Source organism: Cyprinus carpio, chromosome A12, assembly GCF_018340385.1.
Source record: "Cyprinus carpio isolate SPL01 chromosome A12, ASM1834038v1, whole genome shotgun sequence".
Taxonomy (NCBI): domain Eukaryota; kingdom Metazoa; phylum Chordata; class Actinopteri; order Cypriniformes; family Cyprinidae; genus Cyprinus; species Cyprinus carpio.
In genome coordinates, this window is record NC_056583.1 from 18,358,142 (window position 1) to 18,383,559 (window position 25,418).

At 38.1% G+C, this 25,418-nt stretch overlaps 1 protein-coding gene across 1 annotated transcript in view; it reads right to left on the reverse strand.

Moving 5' to 3' along the window:
* Window positions 1–25,418, reverse strand: part of LOC109099305 (BAH and coiled-coil domain-containing protein 1-like) — a 95,808-nt gene that overhangs the window by 60,713 nt on the left and 9,677 nt on the right. The window contains exon 2 of the mRNA XM_042767953.1: window positions 25,058–25,396. Coding sequence (XP_042623887.1) covers window positions 25,058–25,229 — 172 coding nt within the window. The 5' untranslated portion in view covers window positions 25,230–25,396. The remainder of the gene's footprint in view (window positions 1–25,057; window positions 25,397–25,418) is intronic.

Consider the following 25,418-nt stretch of genomic DNA (forward strand, 5'->3'; position numbering starts at 1 on the left):
CCTTTGAGTGAGAAGATCCAGAGCAGGCCAGCAGATGCAAGACAGAGCTGACCACGACTCGACACCCGCCTGTATCTGCTCAGAGCCCAGTCCTTGGTGGAATCTCCCCGGGGGTTAGCAGAGCGCTCAGATTGAAAACAGAGCTGAGAAGATAAGCCTGCCGGCTGCACCAGCCAAGGACTCTCCGCCCCACGGTGCAAGGCCTGGTGCTGGCGTGTACTCTGGGGGAGGCGAGGGAAGATTCTTTTGGGGTTGGAGAAAGAAAGACAGGAAGAGCAGAAAAGGAAGAGCGAGTCAGCGAGGTTAGAAAGACAGAGGAAGCAAGTAAAGGTGAATGAGGCACAGATGAAGTCCAAGAGTGACCACTGGCTTCTGTGTGTAAATATGCTCTCAGAGGAGGTTTGTATGTTTCCATAGGAGGAAAACAAGTAAACAAAACAAAAAACAAATATGATCTTCCAAATATCTAAATTGTTTCTCCAAGACCACAATGAGATTAAATGTAAGTCTCAAAAATTATTTTTGTTATTTTTTACTCCAGTATTTACAGTTCACACCCACTACAAAATAATGTACTTTTATATTTACTATAAATAAAATGTATATTTTTCATTACCCTATATATATTTTCCATCATGTTTTTTAAACATTTTTCCATATACTCAGTTTTGCTGGAAAACACATAAAATAACAAATGGGTTCATGGGACATTCCTAAGGCCCGTTCACATCTTAGTCACTTCTAAGAATAGCGAAGTCCACACCACAGAAATAATGACACTATTTTTCATGACACAAAATTTTTCAAAAAAACAAAAGCAAAAACAAAACCTTGAGCCAATCAGAATCTACCAAATTTTTAAGAGCGCAAGCATTTAAAGTGACAGATGATAAAACTGCAGCACACACTTAATAAACAGAACATTATTGTGTGTTGGTGTAGAATATAGTTTATAGTTAGCATTTTTTATGTGAATAGGTCTTTACTGCTAATTTCAAAACTATCAAAATAGAATTTTTGCAATTATGGCAGAACCCCATCTATGTAAGCCAATTAGAAAATATTATCTTGGCTGAAAAAACAGCAGAATTAGCAAAAAAACATGGAAAAGGTTTTTGCTTGATCACATGCTTCTCAGATTTTATTTTTGGAAAAAATAAAGAGTTTCAGATAAGGGCTCAGTGTCACACACTCTTAATGTACGTCAACTGTCTCATTGCTTCCAAGAAGGTTCCTGAGCCATGAAAGAGCAACCTCTGAGCAATAACTTCCTCTGCTTGTGTTTGCATGTGAGAACAGGTGCTTTGGGAAACCACAGGGGTTAAACACATGCAGATGAAAAGGTTCATATACAGAGATCAGACAGTCGTCTTATCTTCCTCTCCTCATCATTGCTCTACTGAGGCCTAAAGATTACACCCTTATTCCTTACAGTGAACCTGCCCAGGGGCTTCTTTCATGTTTTTCCAGCCTCTGGATTCCACCAGTCAAGGAGCGAAATGGAGAGTCGGAGGCTGGTAAAGCACTACCAGAGACGCATCTGAATCTGACTTGCACTAAAGTTGAGTTATGCCTTCCATCACACAGCCGCATTCATCCGTAACATTCAGATGTCTGCTGGACATCTGGTGAAATAAAGCAGCAACTCTTCCCAGCTGGGGAGTAAAATTAGGGAGCGCTTCCTGCAATCTGTACATTTGCAGCAAAGGTCATCTTCACAGGGAGGCGTCATCTGACATCATGACGTTACTGCCAAAGAGATATCAGCCAATACCTGCTCTGCTCAGATGTTGCTCTTCCACAGCTCAGCTGGAGACATAATGGAGCTCTCAGTCACATTTAAAGGGACAGTGCACCCAAAAAATTACAATTCTGCCATCATTTACTCACCCTCATGTCATTCCAAACTTGTAAGTTTTCTTTCTTCAGTGGAACACAAAAGAAGCATGTTGGGAACCATGTTCTTTCAATTCTCATTGACTTCCATTGGATTTCTTTGTACATACAATGACAGTCAATGGGAATCAAAACTCTTTTGTTACCAACATTCTTTAAAATATTTGATTTTATGTTCCACAGAAGAGAGCAAATCATACTTTTTTCCTCCTAAAGTCTTAAAAGGTGATGTATGTGATTTTTTTTTGAGTGTAACATTACTAATGTTATTCTCTCAGCCCCAAAATGTGAAAAACTAAAAATTCCATTTGCGCTCTTTTTAATCCGAGTCTAGGAGGGAAAAAAATATAAAAATTAAATTAAATTAAAATTAAAATGATAAATTGAATAATTAAATAAATTAATAAATTAATAATTTAAATTAAAAATATTAAAAACTAATTATATATTTTTTTTTCTAAAAAACAAATTTAAATGCACTAGCAATACTGTACAACATAATAAGACTTATCATAATTTGTCTTCAATAAAAGCCAGTTTGGTTTATTTTAATCTTACTACATCAAACATATTTGTAACTTGTTTATAGTTAAAACAACACAAAATCTGACTGTGAGAAAATACATTTGTATTAAAATGTCTAAATTATCTGGTCCTCAAGAAAATGTATCTTGTTTCAAGGATTTTTAGAGGTTTTAACTGAAAAACAAAACCAAAAACCTATTTTCTGCAATAAGGAAAGCTTTTTATTTATTGTCAGGAAAAATCCCAATATTTTCTCTATTTAATCTAACTGCTATTTAAGAACAATGTGGCAACAATTTGGTTATTAAAGAGCTTCCTTTAGCCTATTTTCACTGATTAAAACCAATGAATGTACTTTCACAGGCCACACACACACACACACAACATGCACTCACAGTGAGTTCAGTCATGATGTGGAGTAATGCTCTGCATATTCGATCCCTGGTCGATCTAGAATCAATAACCGCCAGTGTTCTATTGTCACAAATGCCAATTAACAGGGTCTCTACAAATGCTGACTTGTTGATCCGGCACTCCTTCTCATTCTCACTTTCTCTCTCCGTCTCTTCCGTTTGGTCTCATTCTCTTTTTTTTCACACATAAAGTCAGCATGTGCATGCACACTACCTGTGTTGAATTACTGCATGCTTTCAGGCTTGTGAGGTAAATAAATCTGTTGAAATAAAGTGGGAGGACCTGAGCCAGTTGCCGTAATGGAGAGAAACTGCTGCCATATTTCAGCAAAAGAAAATCTCAGAATCTCTTTTACAACATATAAAAAGTTAGTTCAGAACACAATAAAACGGTCCAGCTTTCCTTATGTACCTGACCACAGCTGTGTGCTTTTGCGTCAAGAGGTACAGTAGTAAGAGTTGTCGCAATGCATCCTGGGATTGCCTTCTCTTCAAAGGCTACATGGAATCTGGCAAAAAGAAGGCAGCACAATTAAGTTTGGACCTTTTTGAAAAGCATTCGCTCTGGGAACGCACCTATGATTGCTTAAAATGCGGCCTACGTAGGCAGCTCACTGTGTGTGTGTGTGTGTGTGTGTGTGTGTGTGTGTGTGCTGCAGGCTGACAGGAGTGCACAGGACCTCTGTGCAGTGTGCTCAGATCAGCACCTTCCCAAGAGTTCAACCTTTTAACGGGTTGAGCTCTGTAACCACCTAGAGACTTGGCAGCATGCTACGTACCGACAGAGTGTGTGTGTGTGTGTGTGTGTGTGTGTGTGTGTGTGTGTGTGTGTGTTGAGAGTCAGAGCGCAGTCCCTGCTTTGAGATGTTTTGACATAAAGCAACAACACAAGTGACAGGGGTACTTACTCAGACAGGAAGCCTGATCTCATATGCTTTCACACATATGCAAACATGCATGTAAGCACACACACATACGCAACAGGCTCATTAATTCAGGACTGAATTCTTATTAATACCAGGGAATCCCTCTGTTCAATGTAATTAGGAAAGAAATCACTTATTTTCACTTTTTATTTCGTAAGTGCGAAACAAAAAGCATTAGAAGAATTATATGACATAAAAACTATGCGCCCTCAATGGGTTTTCTTCATTTATAATTAGATAGGCACATAAATTTGTTGTTTCTTTTAATATAATGCTGATGAATCTGGAATATTCTAAATGAAGGAGCACATAATTAACACAATACATGCCAAGATCATCTGCATATAAGGCTTTTGACATGACAGCCATGTCTACAAACATATCCTTGAAACACAATAAATATTTTAGTTTTTCTGAAATAAGCTATTGTAGGATCCCTTATTTATTCAATTTCTGAAAATAAAATATACCTTATTTTAATACATATATGTGTGCATGTGTGTGTGTATATATATATATATATATATATATATATATATATTCATGAAAATAAATAAATAAAAAAATATATATATATATATATATATATATACACATTGACACATATGCATTCATGAAAATAATTGATTAAAAAACTATTGAAAAGGTTTTTCCATTTAAAAAAAATTCTACAGGATCTTGTGACACTGGACTGGAATAATGCATCACAGGAATAAGTTACATTTTAACATATAATCAAATGGAACAGTCATTTTAAATTGTAAAACTGTAAAATTGACAACATTTTAAATTGTAATGATATTTTACAATATAACTGTTTTTACTGTATTTTTGCAGACTTTGAAAAACAATAAAAAATCTTACCAACTCAGTGTATTAAAAGAAAAGAAAATATATGAAAACTTTATATTTCTTTATTTTATTTGACATATTTCTATATATAAAGGGAGAAAAAATCTATGAAGCAGATAAAATGCAAAATTATTGATGAATCATGATATTTGCTTTCTCACACTGGTTTACTCAGGACACCCATTGTCAAGACAACATCAAAAGCTTCATGCGGTGCTTTATTGCCAGCACAGTGCGATAAAAGAGCTGGTCCTGGTCCAGCATGGTACTGATCTGTATAATGTTTGTTATGTGAAGCTATTTCAAGGGATGAGCTGTGGTATCAGTGTGGTGCAGGTTCAGAGCATGTGGATCTGGCTGGGTTGGCTTTGGCCTGCAGCCCTGAGCCCTTGGCTAGATCATTAACTTGTTGTTTTAAATCTGCATGTGACTGCGCAGGCTGTAGTAGCATGCTGTACACACTATATACGGCCAAGTTAAACTCAGTATTTCCTCATTAGAGTTGTGCACAGTGACAGGCACACAAAGGACTCCTGTGTTAGGAATGTTTATTCAGGGCTGACCATGTGCTGCTCTCTCTGATAAGGGAGCAGTTAAGTCAACAGTGGACAGCGGGTCTGCCGGTGAGCATGTTAGCCGCTGTTTGTTCAACAATCTGTTTACAGTAAACACTTTGACCGCAAGTCTGATCCCCTTCACACCTTACTACCTACAGCGCCCTCTTGCAGTGTCGCCCCCTACTGATAGCAGCCTATTTTTGTTAGTTAACATCCTCTCACTACTGTGAGTTTTTACTGAAACAGGCACACAAAAAAAACCTTTGCACCTGTTTTTTTGTCATTTCCATTAGGATGACTTCTACCTACTTTTTCACTCTCGTCTTTCTTTTGCTAATGTTTCTCACCCTGCTTTCTCATTCCTCTTCAGTCTCACAGTTATTGAGGGAATAACAGAGAAAAGCAGAGAGGCAAGGACGCAGAGAGCAGATCCCCCAAGAGAACCAAACCAAGTGATCTGAATCATCTTAAAGGAGCAGCAAAAAAATGGAAATGGAGAATAAATTAAAGGAGGAAAAGGATAAACCATTGCAAATTACAGATTTCCATGGCACAATTCAAGAAATGCAGACTCTCAGTCATGAAAGATAGAGGCTCCTTAGAATTTAAATGTTACCACAACACAACCACCAAACGGGAACAGTATTGGTCCAGAACTAGCGCTCATAAAAATCAACGACTGGCACCACATGGGGCCCAAATCAGCCTGAAGTTTCAAATCAGTTTTCTGCACTACCATGGGCCACCATAAACCCAGTAAGCAGCAGGCTCCCATGCTCAAATTAAACATGCAGTTAGCACAGAAGTGCATCTCTAAATTCACAACGGACACCAACATATCATGATTTTCATGTTCCATGTCATTCAATTTGTTTCTAAACAGTAAAAATTTTACCTTAGCAATGGTAGAAGCTGATACAACAACACTCGTTTAACCACGAGTTTGAGGCAAGACTAGACTAGATCAAGTTCTTATTTAAAGTTATTCAGTTACATTTTGTTCCGTATCAGTTCTCGCACTTGCATTCTTGTGTCCATGTTTTGAAGAACGCAGTAATAAAAATACGCTGACAGTGTCTCCTGTAACGCAGCACTACAACAGAGGTACTTATATAAAACGTGAACAGTGTAGTCCGATTCCCAAACGAACAACTCTTATGAATTGGTTCTTTTTAGTCAATCAGACATATACAGTATAGCGTTTACTTAATGCATTTGGTACAGTGTAGTTGAGTGGGTGTCCATATGACGTGTTACAGATAAACATTGTCAATAGTATTTTATTAAAATTAATGTATGAATGTATACCACGTTTTTGTTAATCTTTCCCCAAATACTTCTTCATTTCCATCTCTAGGCAGGATTTGGATCTTAGCCAATGAAAATTCCATGTTTAAAGCAGTCTTTATTTTTGCAATTCAGTTTGGTGTCACTAGTGATGCAAAATTATACACTTCACCTTTAACACTACATCTTTACAGTTCTTTGTTTCTATATTCACAACTCTCGGTAAGAGGTTCCACATTCACACTCTCTCTTTGGAGATTTGTATAGGTTCAGCAGCTGTCATTCAAACCCTACTGGCACCAGACTGGAGGTTTCTGAGAGTTCACTCCAGGTATCCGCCCCTATAGTCTCACACACTGCCACAGAAATCACGCAGCAGTCCTTCAAGCGCTCATCTGTCTGCCTGTCAAGAGACCGAAAGACACCCCAGACTATAGAGCTCAGAATCCCCCAGAGATGAGAATGACAGAAGAGACAAAGAGAGAGAGATGAGTGTAGAGGAAGGGATGAGCAGAGGGTGGATGAGTGCATCTGGGGAACTGGGGGATGCTCTCACATCATCAAGGGCAGAGGTGCATGCTGCATCTCTCACACACTGAAAAGGTGGCTGTGCATCTAGACTCACGCACACATACATATACACATTCAAGCATTTCCACAACATAGAAATGCAAAGTTATGCACTTACAAAGACATCAGTATGCAGGAAATGGGCACGCAATGCATGAGAACCAACACACTCTCTATACAAATAGAATAAACATAGTTCATGCAAAAATCAACCGACACACACAGTGGTCACAAAGATAGCTGAGCTGATGATTGGCTGACAAGCCAGCTGGGGTTTGTGTTCTTCCTGTGATGGCAGAAGAGAGGAACCAATCAGAGGCAGCCGCAGGGGTCCAGGCGCCAGGCTGATTAGATTGTAGTTAACATGGTGGTAATCATAACTAGTAAACACAACAAAATTCACTTCACATTAACACATCCATATAGAAACAACTGTGAGATATAAGTGACAGAAAGCAAATGCACTTCAGTTGATTCTTTTGTCATGATGATATACATGACTTGATCAAAATTTGTAACCAAATGTCAAATTTATGCAGTTTGTAACTTTAACATATACTGTAAAAAAATATATTTTTCAAAGTTGTAAATAAAAGAATAATGTAGTTCATTTTACACAAAAATACTATTTCAGTTAATCGAAATTTAATTTAATTCAGTGTGACATCATTTCAGAATAACGTTGATATTTAAAGTTGTTTGTTGTAGTACTTGCAATAACAGGCTGTCTGAAATGGCAGTTACGCATTCTAACTTTAATCACAGATGCTGGATATGTAGGTGAGCCGCACGCCTCCTTCCTGGAGAAGTAGCGAGTCTGGTATAATCCAGCAGCCTAATTACACTGACTCGTCTGAACATGCCACGAGAATCAACTATCAGTATTTATACTGACACAAACAGACATTGGCATATGTCACAGAGCTGACAAAGATGACCAATGAAAGCATGACTCACATTTGAAGGGAGTCGAACAAGCAGGATGTGGACCCTAAAGAGATGTACCTACAACTCATTAGTTTCTTGTACGGAGACTGCGGGAACAACAGGAACTGTGGGGGAAGCCATGTTCAGCATGCGTACGTTTCTCTATGTGTGTGTGTGTGTGTGTGTGTGTGTTATGATAAGGCTCTGATGGTGCTGGAGGCAACCAGGGGTCAGACACCTCATTAAGCCAAGAGGAGGAGGAGGAGGAGAGGGCAATTAACCATGATGGGGGAGAGAAAAGCAAACACACTTCATTCACTCATACTCACACACAAATATGCACACACACACACATGGACAGAAACCAAACAAAACAGGAGTGGCTGGATGGGCCCTGATCATTAATGAGTAATCACAGAGACAAATGACTTTTTCCGCAGCTCTAGGTACGTGTCCACTTACGCACACACGCAGCCAGAGCTTGTACAAACAGACAAGCAGAGACCTGCAAATGAATTACTCAAACTATTCTCTACTGAACTTCTTTAGACTCACTCACTAATTCCTTCAGGCTGCTCTTTTTCTTTTCTTTTTTTTACCCATAATGATATTTCTGTGCCCTGCCATTGTGTAAGTGTGTATGTACAAACCATGTGTATATATGTGGTCGTGCTTCTGTTGTCTTTCTTGGTTTGCTAGAGTGTTTTTGTTAATCTGCTTAAGTTTTTTTTTTTTTTTTTTTTTTTTTTTTTTTTTGTGTGTGTGTGTGTGTGTGTGTGTGTGTGTGTGTGTGTGTGTGTGTCTGTGGGTTTGCTTAGCAATACTTTGGAGACTTATTTGTCCCCACAAGTTAACAAAACATGACAAAACCTCCTTTTGAGAATGTTTGGAGATGTCCTTATAAGTAAAACTTATTCTTAAATAAAGTATGTGTAAGTTTACTTTACTATACTTGGGGAGGAAAGACAAAACCTCCCTTTGGAAAAAGGATGGATAAAGAAACAACCTTTTCTACATTTTTTAAAATAATATTTTTATTATTAGTTTTTATTCTTAATCAGAGATTTTAATAAATAAATACATACTTTTTTCTATCAGTGCAAAAACTCTTTCTTTAATGATTTATTTACAACAAAAGTCATACGATGTCATCACTTAGATAAATAAGCAATGAAAAAAGTTTTAATTTAAGCAATAGATGTAGATGGTATATTACCAATAGCAATTAAATCTGATTTACATTAACATTCAAAACTTTGAGGTTGGTAAGATATTTTTGATGTTTTGAGAGAAGTCTCCTATGTTCACCAAGGCTGCTTATATTTGATCAAAATTACTGTAAAAACAATAATATTGTGAATTTTTTTTACAATTTAAAATAATTGTTTTATATTTTAATATATTTTATAATGTAATTAATTCTTGGGAGCAAAATGTAATTTGATCCTGATCACAAATTATTCTAATATGCGCATTTAGTGCTCAAATAACATTTATTGATATTATTATTATTACTATAGAAAAGAACAGAATTATTCTGCTCAAAAGAACAGAATTATTCAAAATAAATATATTTTGTAACATTATAAAGATCAATTTAATGTATCCTTGCTGAATAGAAAAAAATGTAAAGGTATCTAAATGTAAAAGTGCAAAAATGTTTCTGTGCTGGCTAGGTTTAGGGATAGGAGTACGTATAAATTAGCTCAGTTTAAAAACAATAGAGGTTAAAGGAAAGTCCTCATGAGTTGTACATGTGTACACACACACACACACACACGCTATACAGTGGTCTTTTTGCAGCTTTGCAAACAATGACAATCTATTCTAAGAGTAAATGAGGAGGATGAGGAAGAAAGCAGATACAGAGGAGCACAGGGAGTGACATAGCTTCCTGCTCTCTTACACCCATTGGTAACTGCTAATTACATCTGATATACACACACACAAATGTTCTTTCTGTCCAACATGAGTTTAACCTGCACATGCACGCATGACATTAAAACCCTCCTTCCGTTCTCTTCCTCACACACACAAACTCAAAAAGCCCTTGCTAAGCTAAAGCCACAAAGCTGGTTTCCTGTTTGAAAGTGGAAATAGCAACACTTGTTGTAGAGGGGTCTAGTCTGGTTGGTCTGGCGGTGTCTTGCACCCACACTGGAACAAGCCTCTATATTTGGCCTCTGCAAGAGAGCGTGAAGCACGCCTGAAACCTTAAAGCAGAGGTACAGCAAAACCCTAGCCCTCCCATGTTTAAAATAAGTGATGGGAGGGAGAAAAGGCAGCAGTTTCCTTTGGGGGGTTTTAAAACAAAAGTAAAAAAAAAAAACACATCCTCTTCTCTAAAACACATGCAGACTCGAATAAAAAATAAAAAGATCCTCCTATAGAGAAAATTTCAGCATTGTGTCTTGGTCTAAAAAGAGATATAGAGAGAGACAATGACAGAGGGAACGTGTTCACACCGCAAACCAAAGCGCTCAAATTACGATTTTCTGCTTAAGTTCAGTTTTTCATGTGGTTGCTTACATGACTTTTTAAATGTAACCCATATCAGACATGAGTTTGAACAGGTGATGCTCTTAAACATGCATGCATAAAACACTTTTACACGATAGACTACTGTTCAAACGTTTGGGGTAAATTTTTGATTTTTAATTTTTTCGAATTAAGTCTCTTATTCTCAACAGACTACATTTATATGATTAAAACAATATTGTAAAAACCAAAATAAAAGTTTTTTATTTAATATATTTTAAAATATAATTTATTCTTGTGGTGGCCAAGCTGAATTTTCAGCAGCCATTACTCCAGTCTTCAGTGTCATATGATCTTTTAGAAATCTGATTTGGTTCAAAAACATTTCTTATTTTTATCAATGATTTGTTGCTGCATATTTTTGTGAGTAGAAAGTGCAAAGAACTCAATTTATTTGAAATCTTCTATAAGATTACAAATGCCATTTTTGATTAATTTAATGCTTACTTGTTAAATAAACATATTAATTTCTTTAAAATTATCCTATTAGTACATGTTCAACAGAAATATACCAAAACTTTTTGGCTACATTTACAATTTTCCACAATCCAAAAACAAATCATTAAATTGATTAAAACATAAAAGTCATAAAATATATATATATTTTGAATTATATTTCTTAAACAAATATATATATCTACTCTAAAACTAATATTTAAGAGTGTATGTGTAGAATACAATTTGCTTGTGAGCCAACATGAAACATTATTCAGTGCACTGAGGATCTGGATACATTTGTACACTAAAAAGTACAATAACTTACAATGATTGGTTTTAAAGATGATGATCTCATACAAATAGAAACATAGTTTAAATCTGTGGTTGAGAATGTAATAAAAAAAATAAAGTTTAAGAATTTATTTATTTGTTTATTCATTATAAGATAAAGTTCTAAACAAGTAAACCTGAACAACTAGAAAGGTCATGGAAAGTGTAGCAATGAATGTGGTTTTTGCTGTTCAGACATTGTGTCAGATCTGTGTCACATGAAAAAAATCTAATTTGAGGCACATTCAACTACAATGTGAAGCAAGAGAGAGACAAAGAGAGAGAGAGAGAGAGAGAGAGAGAGAGAGAGAGAGAGAGAGAGAGAGAGTCAGCAGTCTGTAGTGTGATCCACCCCTGATCATCCTGTGTTCATGCTTCTCTCTCTGTGTTTGTGTGTGTAGTAAGGGTCATGTTAAAGTTGAGTGTAGTCAGTGAAAAGGTTCCCACGTTAGTCCACCGCTTCATCTAACAACCCAACACTATCCTCCTAATCAACCCTTTTAGGACACACAAACACATGCATGTCAACATGTCATACAGTTCTCACTGTCTAAAGCCATCTCTCACTCTGCTTCCTCTCTTTCACAACTTCTTTTTTCTTTTAATTGTTTAACCAATTTTTAAAAAATAGTATGAAATGCCATTAAAGGTTAAAAAAACTTCACAAGTACTATAGATGACATTGGACTTTTAATTGATGTTCATCAAGTAATCAATGGGAATGTGGACTTTTTTTAAATTAATATTTTCTAATGTAAATTAATTATAAATGAATGTAACAATATAATATCAATGCAATTAATAACTTTATAAATGAAATCGATAACTAACAGTTCAAGTTGATAAACACAAAATGTGCACATTTGACCAATAGAGGATCTAAACATCAGTGTGCCCTTTCAATTCAATACAAAATGAATTTATTATATATTATTATTTGTGATTTATTATTATTTCAAGTTTGCCAGATACACGGAAAAGCAATGCAAACTGCTCCATTTTTCAGTGTGTGTGTCACAATGTTCCCTCTCTTTCCTCCTCCATTCCCTTCTGTTCATTCCCCTCCCTGTCGTCCACCTCCATCTATCTGCCTTCTAAATCAATGTGTCTAATAAAGCCATCAGCTGTGCTGAAATATTGGGCAAACATGCACTCAATCAATGCATGCAAATGCCAGCCATCCATTCAGGGCCCTTCTGAATATTGACGGCGCTGCATGGGAGCATCGTTCCGGGGGTTTGTGTATGTGTGTGTTCGACAAATAAAAGCAGAAGGAAGGACACATGAAGGGTTGAGAGAACAGGGAAACCCAAGATAAATGTGTTTCATTTTCTTCTCTCATGGCTCCAAAATGGAGAGAGAGCAAATGGTAGGAAAACAGACTTCCTCTCGATCCGACCTGGAGGCCTCAAACATGCCCCTGTTTCAACTACTGTAGAAACGACATTCACTGTATGAGGAAAGGCAAGGTTGATCCCAGATCTGAGGTTAAACGCCTCTGAAAATGAGAAGATTGGAGTGCTGTTGTAGCATTGTAACCTTGAGAAAACACAATGCAACAAAGATGAGACTCTGTGTGTTCCACTAAGCTCTAAAGAAGCGATTTCTCCCACAAAACATAAGCCAACTGTAAGGAAAAAAGTAAGGAAAAAGTAAGATTCATTAGGAGCAAGGGTGAGCTCAGACCCGAAAGATCTGCAGGAGAACCTGAGTAAGCCACCTGCAGACAGTCCTTCCAATCACACGAACAGAAAATAACATAAAAGAGTAAACACAGCCGATTTACTGACCTCAACCTAACCTTTGCATTTCCCTGTTGTATGATAAAGGCAGTAGTAAAGACTCTGCCCAGTGTGAGAACTCTCTTCCGAGACCCTGACCCAGAGTCAACAGCTGAGCATTTAGCTCTTTCTCTATCTAACTCCACATCTACACTTGAATTGACCATGAAAACCCGACCATTAAATATCTAAAAAATAACACACTATACACAAACATGTCAAAAAGGGAGCTCATTTTAAATTTGTGGTTGGTAACACTGTCCTAATTCATCAGGCAACAATTTTCGTCCACAGTGCACACAGCAAATTCTTGTGGTTTTTGAGACGGGTTTTGCCAAATTACTATTTTTACTTAGCTTCTTAAAATGCAGTGTTCACAGTGAACAATAGACAAAGACATCCATCAAATGTATGTGCACATGAACCAACAACTGCAACAAATAACACAAATTTGCTCAAAAAATGTGCAAAAAAAAAGAAATAAAAAAGATTGTTAAAGAATATAAAATGTGTGTTTGTGAAATGTTGTTTTTGCTCACTTGCTCTAACAAACAGCTGCCATGTTGAAAATTCTCTGCACAAGTGAGGTGGGGTGGGGGGGTCTCTGAAGTGCATGACTTACAACTCTTACCAATACTCCACAAAGAGGATAAAGAGTTACTGAAAGAGTATAAAGTGCAACAACTCAAGGAGACATATACTGAAAATAAAGGCACAGAGAGATGGAGGAGAAACAAAGTGAAAGTCATGAGCAGGAATAATATTAGTAATATTCAGAGGGGAGTGAATGTGTGACTATAAAGGAAATTTAATTGCTTCTGCAGATTATAGGTTAAGGATCAAGACTGCATTACAATGGTGTGTTTGTCTGCACATGTATTAGTTTGAAACAGAAAGTGTATTGAAGGTGCTGTAAGCAATACGATGCATGAAATGTGATTACCTCTCAGATTTAGCTGAAATAACTATCCAAAGAAGTCATACCTGTCTCTGTGACAGCCCTAGGCTGAAAGGAAGTCCTTTTTTAGCCAATCAGAATCATTTCTGCCTGTAAATCATTTAGTACATTCAAGTAGTTTTGTTAACAACAAGGTGGATATTAGCAAAACAGCACCTTTAAATTGAGTATCAGACTAACAGTTGGACGTGACAGAGAAAGAGAGCAAAAGAGAACAAGAAGTGAGTGAAAGAGAACTACAACTTGCAGAATCACACGGAGAGCTGAATCACAGCCAAAGGGAAGTGTGTATCAGCCAAAGTGTAATCATAGGCCGGTCTCACGGCTATTAGGGGAATTAAAGACTGATTGAATGGTCTTTACATTGGAAACATAACATTGGGCCGCCTCACCATGTTTGTCTATTCACTGCAACAGCTGGCCAAAACACTCTTCTAACCCAATGAGACGAGCCAATTTATGAAAAGAGTTAAAACATTAAAAAGATCTGAATCACTAACTTTCCTGCAAACCAGCGCTTGTTCTATCCATAGACATCCGTCAAGGAGCGAAAAAGTGCTCCTGGCACCCAAGATGAGGAATCACTAAAGCCTCAATTCACGCCTCACATCTTCCCCTCTTTCATCAGGCTGGACTGGCTCCATGTCCTGAGCGTATTTGTGTGTGTGTGTGTGTGTGTGTGTGTGTGTGTGTGTGTGTGTGTGTGTGTGTGTGTGTGTGTGTGTGTGTGTGTGTGTGTGTGTGTGTGTGTGTGAGTGCGTGCGTTTGTGTGAGGGGGAGATGATAGGGGAGGACTGTGGGACTTTGACTGCCTCTGTGTTGTGTCCACAGCTGTGTGTAAGGCTCCTGACCTCCAAGCAAAGCCCAGCACAGAGGAGCCACTATCTGGCAGGCATGATAGAGGACAGGCCAGCCCAGCCAGACATGCTGAGGGAAGGACCGTAAAGCCTGAGAGACAACACAGCACCCGGCCACAAGGCCTTTGATAACCACCGGCGACTGGAGCCAGCATGACACGTATACACTCATAGCATTAATACAGACAGACACACACAACATACATCACTGAGACAAACATACACACAGACAAACATGTATTTTCACAAGTTCATGCACATGTACAAGAAGCAGAAAAGCCCATACAGGTTTAATATGGTGTTCATAATGACCTGTAGGAAAGAAAAATCATAAATGAGATCTGTTTAGCATCTCATTTGTTTCTCCCTGAAAGTAATAAGTTTAGAGACTGTATTCTACAGTGAGCATAAGAGACTTCTTTCAAAATCATTGAAAAAAATCTTACCGAACCCAAACTTTTGAACAGTACCATATGCTTCATTCATCATAGCTCTGTTCTATTAATTTATGTCAACAGTTCACTCAATAACTTCTATTATATATATATATATATATATATATATATATATATATATATATATATATATATATATATATATATATATCTGACACAAAGTTGACACTTCAGTGAAACCAAACTGAGAACTAAAATGAGCTAAAAAGGCACTGAAAAGTTCCTCTGGGAAGAATAAACTTGAGCTCAAAGACAAAACTATGAGGAAAAAGGTAAGCGGATGAGTATTTTCTTTATCGTTACAAACACAGAATCTCTAAACTGTAGGCAAATTATTTATGTGGCTATTTTATTTTCACCTGATTTCCGTCAGCTCCCTGAGAACTGCTTATTTCCTTCATAATCAGATGCAGGATGTTGATTTGAAGGACAAGAACAGGAATACAAGAATTATCGAATCAAAATATGCCTGATGAATGCCATAATCTATTGCGTAGCATGCATGAGGCTCTTGTTGCAGCAAAAGCACTGTTACATTGACATGTCTCATGTAAACGCATCTTATAATTACAGTACTGTAGTGAAAACAATGCAAATGCTGTAAAAGGAGAGAAGAAGGAATGGCAAATCCGTGATCAGACCTCTTCGCATTAATGAACATGCACTGCTGCTCATTGCTGTGAACACTTTAAAAAAGTCATTACACAACTTTCCCTTTCATTAATCAGACACTTTTTCTTTCCCCACACTTTCACTTTCTGTGACTCATTTTTTTTTTGCCATTTCTATCTTTCTCTGTCAGCATCTCTGTCTTTTATTTACATGGTTCCCTGTACCCTGTCCCACTGTCTCTCTCTCTCTCTCTCTCTCTCTCTCTCTCTGCAGTGTTTAATGTGCCAGCAGTGTTTACACCCCAGACAGCGGGTGCAGCACTTTAATCTTGGTAGTGTCTACATGACATCAGCACTCTCGCTGAAGCATAAAACATAGTGGAAAGAACACACACACACACACATTCACGTATACATTATATTCACACATATATTTTTGTTTCCTTCTTTCCTGTCCATCCATCCCTCCTCCCTTTCTTCTCAATTATTCTTCCTTTCACCTAATTTCTGTTTGGTTACCTTCCTTCCTTTTTTCTTTGTTTCCGTTCTGCCACTTTTCTGACTCATTTCCTTTTATTTTCCTTAATTCCTATCTTTTCCTTTCTTTGTTTCCTCTTCATTCTTTCTTTCTTTCCTGTCCAGTCTTCCTTCCATTTTTCTACCCTTTCTCCTCATTTACTTTCTAATCTTCCTCTCTTCCTTGTTTTCTCCTTTTCTTTCCTTATTTCCTTTTTCTTTCTTTCTATTTGCTTTCCTTCTTCCTTTATTATTTCCTTCTTTTCTTTGCTTCTTATTTTCTCTCCTTCTTTCAACCTCCTTTCTGACTCCATTATTTTTCTTTTCCTTTGTTTCCTAAATATTCTTTTTCCTTTATTTATTTTCTCCTTCCTACTTTGTCTTCCTTCCATTGTCTACCTTTTCTTCTCCTTCCAGTTTTCTTTCTTCTTTCTTCTTTCCTTTACCCCACCTTTCCTTCACCCAGTTTGTCCCTTCCTTCTTTTGTACTTTCTTTCCATTTCCCTAACTTTAATTCTTTTTTTCTACTTTTCTTCCCTTCTTACTTTCCTTTCATCCTTTTTCTTCCTGTGTTAGTGTTCTCCTGTTCTTTCCTTACTGTCTTTTTTCTTGTATTTTTCCCTACCTTTCCAGGTTTTCTTTTTTTTTTTTTCTTCTTCCTTTTCTTCTCCTTCCCTTTCTCCTTCTTCCCACCCTGATTCATACCTATATTCTTGGGTCCGGTGAAAGATGAAGTCCTCTAATCCCCATCTAACCAACCAGTATCATTGTGAAAGCGAGGCTCAGAAACTCCAAACCCAGAGAGGGATTACCAGCAGCCCCGAGTCTCATTCTGCTCTGCAAACTATGACTCGGAGAGACTTATAACAGCATGGGCTCTCATGTGCACCAACCCCATAAGCTGCATCATCTTTAAAAAATCAACTTGTTGTATAATTGCATACTTGTCAATAAGCAGACACTTTCATTTAACGCTGTTTACAGTACATTAATTACAGGGACAATTCCCCTGGAGCAAGCTCAGGTTAACTGCCCTGCCCAAGGGCACCATGATTCTCAGTATCGCTGCAGTTCAGGGGTCACCCCTATCTGGGATCACACCTGTTTGGGTCGCCAGCCCAGAGCTATTATCACCAGCCAACAAATACCAACATATATGTGTGTGTGTGTTTCTGAATGTGCATAAGTAATTAAATAAACAAGTTTACTGGCGTTAGCCAATTCATTTTCAAAGCTAGAGGTCTGTTTTTGGGAAAAAAGCGATAATAAGGGTCGACTCATATAGACTTTTACACACACTCACACACACACACACACATCAACACACTGACACACCACTTTCCCTTGTCAACGGCCCCTCTGTATGTAATCATGCATTCCTCTTCAATCCAAATCACAGTTATTATGTTGCCATGCTGATAGCCGCTAAGCATATTTGTGTCCTAATTGAGCCGACTGTGAGCACACAGTACACCTGACCGGTGATCAGCTGCCCAAGCTGGACAGAACAAAGCAGGCAAGCCAAGCCATACTGCATCCGTTTAAGCAGTTTAGTGTTAAATCAAAGCATTTTAGGAGCCGAAGTGGTGCGGAGAGGGAGGACTCTTTTAGATTATTGGAATGATACCCACATGTTTTGACATGTTGTTCACTTCACAGAATTTGAATTGTTCGAGGAGTGAAGCTGAGAATTTGTGTGGTCAAATAAGGCTTCATTTTCTGTGCATTCTGGGTAAAAATGGCAAGGCCGGAGTCCAGAAATAGAACAGGGGCTATTATGGGATGCATGGAAGGCTGGCTCCGTGTTCAGGCATGACTGTGTGGTCACGGTGGTCACGGCACTGTCTTCCCCCACAGCTAGCCAACCTCCTGCTGAGTCTGAAAAACACTAATCAGAACCAGAGAGAGACAGACAGAGAGAGAGCGAGACAAAGAAAAAAAAAACAAGCAAGTTCTTGCCTAAAAGAAAAAAAATAATAATAATAAAAATGCAAAAAAAAAAAGATTCAGGAAGACCATTAGGGAGGGATGAAAGTGAGCAGGGAAAACTCTACAAGCAATCAAAGCACAGGCCAAAAGACAAAGGCGACGTATCAACCAGAGTTTTGTTTTAATCAGAGAACATGAAAATATTCAGACATGCGTCTCGAAAGCAACAAGTCACTCTTGAATTAAAGCCTTCTCTATAACGAGAGAGGGGAGAAAGAGAGGAATACAGAGAGAGAGAGTGAGAGAGAGAGTGTCCCTCGAGACTGATTAATATTGAATTCCTGATGCTAATCTTTGTTTTGTGCTTTTTTTTCTTTACTGGTGTGGAAGCCGACGTGTCCTTAAAAAGCATGCTTTATGTATATTTAATGAAGGCTCTGCATACATTTGGAGCGCTTGTCTTGCTGTGTGGTATCCCACCCTCGCATGATCACATACTGCCACATACTGCTCAAGATACCCAAATATCGAAATATACAATGTGCCTTTTATAATAGTCACATGAACCATAAGATAAAATTTTTAATAATGCAAAATAGTGAGAAGCATAGACAAAAGGTATTAAATGATAACTGCATAAATAATGTAGTCAGTGTGTGTGTGTGTGTGTGTGTGTGTGTGTGTGTGTGTGTGTGCGCGCGCACTTGGTACATACAGGTGTCTGAAGCCACTGCAGCATAACATCCTGATTTCATCTAAGTATCTGATGGTGATGAGCTCAGCACAACTGTGAAATTACATGTGCCAAGGCGGGACGATCTGACCTTGTTGAGAACACACAGACTGATTGATTATTGATTACTGTATGCACACATATGCACAAACACACAGAAATTATACAGCATCCATGATTCAGAACACACGCACAATCCAAAATAAAAAAGGGAATTGGATTTCCCTGTATCCTCATGCCTGGCTGTCACTAGTTTCCTCGTCCAATAACACATCCTCACCACAGAATGGAAACACTTTCAAGGTTTTGTTTTTGCAGCCTATTTAAAATGTCACTTTTCTCTTACTATCAGACATCAAAGCCAGTGTGGAGGGCTTTTATTTTCTTAGCCAAATCCCAAAATTGTTTCTTATTTACAAATGCTGGCTGCAGGCCGAGTCAAAGTTTGGACTTAATAACGACAGCAGTGCATGAGACAGTGCGAGGGAAAGAGTGCGGGAGGAGAGAGAGAGATTCCCCACATGGTTATAATATGCTGTGGTGGTTGAGTCCATCAGTTGAGGTGTCACAATGAAAAGTAGCTCACATGATGTAGCAAGCAGCATGCAGGCACACACATGTACACATGAAAGAAAGAACACATTCTGCTCAAACTCCGCACAAAACTGGTGAATTTACAGGGCTCAACAAAAAAGATAGTCGCTTTTTCAAATACTTGACATAAAAAAACAGACATAACAAATTGTTTGTTGTAAATTGTTAAATAAAATAACAAATTAAAATATGAAAATATTTTTTCTAACAAAAATTTATATTATATATATAAATATAATAAAAATTCTAAATAAAATAAATATAAGGCCTTGATTTAGATCAGAACTATTCACACAAATGTAAAACACTTAAACATGGCTGTTTTGATGCACAATCAACAGTGTATTTTAATCTGCAGTATAAACTAATTTCCAAAGCACTGAAGAAAGCCCTTACAAGTTTCAGAGAAGAAACCTGTGAAATAAAAAGTGTAAAAATGAGTGAGATAGCTGAAAGAATCACATACACATATAATAAAATGAAAAGAGAAAAAAAATTGCTGGGTGTTAAACTGATGAAATCCAAACAGCAATGTTGACGAGTCAGGAGAGCTATTTTCTTGTGAAAAAAATGTAAGCCAGTAGGAAACAGAAAAGGAAGAGGAGGAGAAAAGAAAGAAAGAAAGAAAGAAAGAAAGAAAGAAAGAAAGAAAGAAAGAAAGAAAGAAAGAAAGAAAGAAAAGAAAGAAAGAAAGAAAGGAAGAAAGAAAGAAGAAAAAGAAAGAAAGAAAGAAAGAAAGAAAAAGAAAGAAAGAAAGAAAGAAAGTCTGACAGCTGTATAAATGAGCTCTGTAGCTCATGGTGCCCCAGAGTACTGTCTCATTGTTGTGCTGATCCAATGCACAGCAGATGAACCCAGGGTTTAAAAGTTGAACTGTGTGTGTGTGTGTGTGTGTGTGCGTGTGTGTGTGTCTGTGTGTGTGTGTGTGTGTGTGTGTGTGTGTGTGTGTGTGTGTGTGTGTGCGCGCGCGCGCGCGCCTCAGTGTCTATTGACTCTTATTTGCTTGCATCCGTTATTAAGTTTAGCTTATGTGTGTTTGTGTGCAATTGTATCTGTGTGCATATTACAAGCCCTCCCACTGAGCATTTTTTTTACCCAGTCAGTTCTCAAGTATCAGTTGCAGAAATCCAAGTTGGAAGGGTGACAATTTTCAGATTATGTGTGAAAACAACATATCATATGTCAGGTGTATAATAGGTGCATGTCTGACTTGCCATGCATGCATTCACACTTCCTCATTTAAACCCTCCTGCTTTGCATTAAAAAGTATTTGTGAATACTTTTTGTAAATCTACTGTTTGTACATGCTTTGTCAGCATTTAAAGAAAATCAGATTCACCGAAGTACACCAAAGCTAGATTTTAAATAACACATTCAATGCTTTAAGATTTTAATTCTATCATAATTTCCTCACTTTAATTTTGTTGTAAAACTGACTTTCACTAATGATTTTGAAGAACGGTTTTTTATCCATACAAATTAAAGCCAATGCGCTGCAAAACAAAATTAGACTACACTGACTTCCATTGTATATGTGGACAAAAAAAAAAAAAAAAATCATGTCATAAAATTTCATAAATGCAATGACACAAAGGAGAAAATTATAAAAGATTAAATCATGACAGAACTATTGAATGCAGGTGAGCCGCTTCAGCGTCTTTTGGAAAGCACACGTTGGCCTGATCTCATGACTTTAATACTGCACAGCTGTGCTTTTGAGAACGCGGTCCTGATCAATAGTCACGGGCATCGAAAGTGATGATATTCCGGGCGCTGAAGCGGGTAATACATATTTTATAGGTGCACATAAGAAGGTGTACGTATCAAATATTAATAAATGATTTTCTGCCGACATTGATAACGTGCAGATGCATTGTTTGAGGGGGCAGCGGTGATGGGTGCAGTTGGACCAGGGCGTTGGGACTCTCAGCCTACTGAGGCACATCAAATAATGAAAGAAGAGAGTGTGGGGTGGAGGGGAGGGGGGCGATGTCGCTTCTGCCAACGAGGCATCACACACACATACACAGAGCGCAGTACACTCGCGCACAGCACTCAGCTGGCAGGCATGGAACACGCCAGGCTCTGTGCTACCAAGCAGAGGTAATTGGGCCAGATTACCAACCAGGTGGAAACATTCAGCCACTCTTTTTTCCTCTTCTCCCTCTTTCTCTTTTAGTCCCTTTCACTCTTTTACTCTATTTTGGAGCAGTCTAAGTTTTCGGACGAAGGTGGAATCAAAAACACAAACGTTCAAGCCAAATCAAAATCAAGTCCAAAGACGCTGTAATTAATTTAGCATTTACGTATAAAAGTGATCCGTTACAAGTCAAGAATGCTGCAGAGACAGACACAAGTGAAACGGAGAGAGGAAGGAAGAGAGATACTAACTAGACTCAAGCGAACGCACTAATTTAAACTACAAGCCCTATCAAAGGCGAATGGCCTGGGGGCAGCAGTACCTCAGTGCGGAGCAGGGCTGCACCGCGGAGGAACGAGTGGACGGGGAGGGTGAGACAGGTTAGGATCAACAGCAGCGCAGACACAGCATTGTTAAATCAGGACTCAAGGCACACAGAAGCGAGACGAGAGAGGAAGTGATATGAAAGAAGGCCGACCAATGTTTGACAGGGCAGACCACTGCTTTTGCAGAAACATGACTGCTATGGCACAAAGCTACAAAATCACTCTGTTACGCCGAAGGTGAGGGCAAACGAACACGTGGATGACTGTGACAGACGGGTGCCACCTAACTGAACTGCGGGTTGCTATTGGTTGTAACCGAGAAAAACGTAAATCATTGTCTCTCAGTCTATATTTGTATTTTTGTGATTCAGCAGTTAAAGGGTAGCACTGCAGTACCAGAATGCATTTCTTACGTATTTTCACAATTATTAAATTACTTTTACACATTCCTCCCATCCTGCATGTCTGCACTCTTGGGAATACAGTTTATATGTGTAATTGTCTGAAATAATACATTTAAATTAAGAGGAATATATATATATATATATATATATATATATATATATATATATATATATATATATATATATATATATATATATATAATTGATAAACTAAGCAGAAATAAAGATTAAAAAAATAGGCTATACACAGAAAAGGGGAAGGAAAATATATACTAATATCTTATATAAATGCTTAGCCTATATCCCATGCAAACAAAAAAAGGAAGATCTAAAACTTAAATATAAATTACTTTTCTCCCAGTATGATGTAAAATAATACACACAGTATCATCGTAGACCTATACTACCTATTCTGTATGAGAAGAAAAGGCACCTGTGTTGATTAAAAAAAGCCACAGTGGATGAACAAGAAATTGATACGCGCGCGCGCACACACATACAAAAACACAGATAGAAGTAATGATGCACCTGTATGGCATGAGCTGGCGTCCGCCTTGAGGTAGACGTTACAGACATCTGCTGAGGATATGGAGGAAAGAAAAGAGAGAGAGAGAGAGAGAGAGAGAGAGAGAGAGAGAGAGAGAGAGAGAGAAGGAGGGGGTGAAAAAGAAAGAAGAAAAGGAGATCCTACTGTACACATTAGCCGCGCGCACTGCCGCGCAGCATTTGATGTGCACGCGAGCCCTGAGCAGCACAACAAAATCCATCAATCTACTGGCGGTGGGGCTTTTAAAATGCATTCAGCTCGACGACAGTCGTCGAAGAAAGAGACAATGAACCGATTCAATACATTCGAGATGAAAAATAACGACAGGAAGATGTACATTTAGCGACTCGAAAGCAGCTATTGTAAAAGAGGCTGTATGTTTATTATAGAGTTTATCTTGCGGACCTTCGTAGTTTGTGTCTGTGTGAGGAAAGAGGACGGAGTTATTTGTGTAAGGAACAAATAAAAATTACTTTAAGAAGGCAGTCGGTGAAGGTACAGCAACGGGAGGCCGGAGAGAAAGACAGCCGCTAACGACCCCATCAGTACCCGCGCGCATTCACCTTGCGCCGGGGACCATCAGGGTCAGCGAGATCTTGCTGTTGAAATTTCATTTGAGCCTACAACACAGCAAACGTTATGCATCGAATACGAATTGGACTGAAATACTTCAGCTGAGTCTAAAGCACAGCCAATGTAATGTCTCATTCGAATTCAACTGAAAATAATTAATTCACACATACACACACCAGATAACAAGCCAAGGGTTAATATGAAAAAATATAAATGTTAAGCTATATAAAAAGAAACAATAAAGGGGAGAGGGATATATTTACGCATACTGACTTCAACCACACCAAAGGGAGTTTAATTTAATTCATTGTTCAGAACTATTGAAACTGCTGAACCCATTCTTTAAAAGAACACATCAGCCAAAAGGGTGGTTATGTCAACCATAGGAAATATTATAAAATAAAAAATAAAAACTGTGGAATTGCGTATATACTGTGATATTCTCTGATTAACAACAGAGAAGCTGAAGCATTCACAGACTGATGCATTCATGTGCACATATATGAACTTATATCTCATTAATAACCAAAATGTGTACCTCTATCCCAAAGGTACTTTGAATGCTGGAGACACTTGTTAAATCTAATGCATGCACTGTCAACTCATTCGCACCCCGTCACATCACTGCTCAATATAGAAACCGGATTTTCTGGTATTACAGACGCCTCTTTTAGTGCGCGCGCGCGCACAGACACACACACACACACACACACACACACACACACACACACACACACACACACACAGAGCTACTGACCCTAATCTTGGAGAATTCTCGAACCATAGCTCACACACACCAAAGCTTGTGTTAACTTTAAGCAGCTGTGGCAGCAAACCGCTCAAATATGCACCCTAATAATTAACAGAAAATCATGGGGCTTTACTAGAATAGATACTACAACTTATTTTGTCAAAGAAAACTAGATGTCTGAATGAGCGCGAAACAAAGAGGGCAATCCAGCTATAAAGTAACTGTTCATTATTAACAAAACAGTATATTCATTTAATCATCAGAAATAAATGTTAGACCAAATATAAATTACAGTGTCCAACGATAATGCTCTAAATTGTGATATTTTATTTTCTTATACCGTTTGCACTGCTTTAAACTAGAAACAACCAGCTTTTCAGATCATGTCAGAGTTTATGCAAGTAAACTGTTCAATAAAACGCTAATATTCAGTCAGATTTGACTATATGGAGTCCGTAGCAATTGTTTATTTCCAAAAATACCTTAATTTCCCAATAAAATTAAGCATATGTAGCCTAATTACACGTCAATGCGCTGCTGTGAAATTAAGCAATTTTAATCTGCTAAAAGTATGTTTTAAAGGTACTGATTTATCGACAGGGTAAAACAAACATATCACCTACCTGAATGTGGAGGCATTGGTATGTGTGAGGTGTAATATTTCCCAGGCTGAAAGTGACCGGGATGCTGCACAGTCGTGTGCCCGGCAGGAGTGATCCTCGAGGCGCCTCTGTGAACCAGCGCGCCTCGCTCTGTCAGAAGGTGCGGCGGAGGAGCGAAATCCCGACCTTCCATCCTGATAAAAAAACGATAAATCCGAAATCCAGAGCGGGAAACCACGAGAACCGAACCGAACGCCGCCCAGATGTTATAATCCCGTTAAGAGTTTCGCTTAGGTCTTGCATTCAGCACAGTTTTGGCTCTGACGGCCAAAAAAGTAGGCTATGTCCCAGTCATGTTTTCTGCAACACAAAAATCATAAAA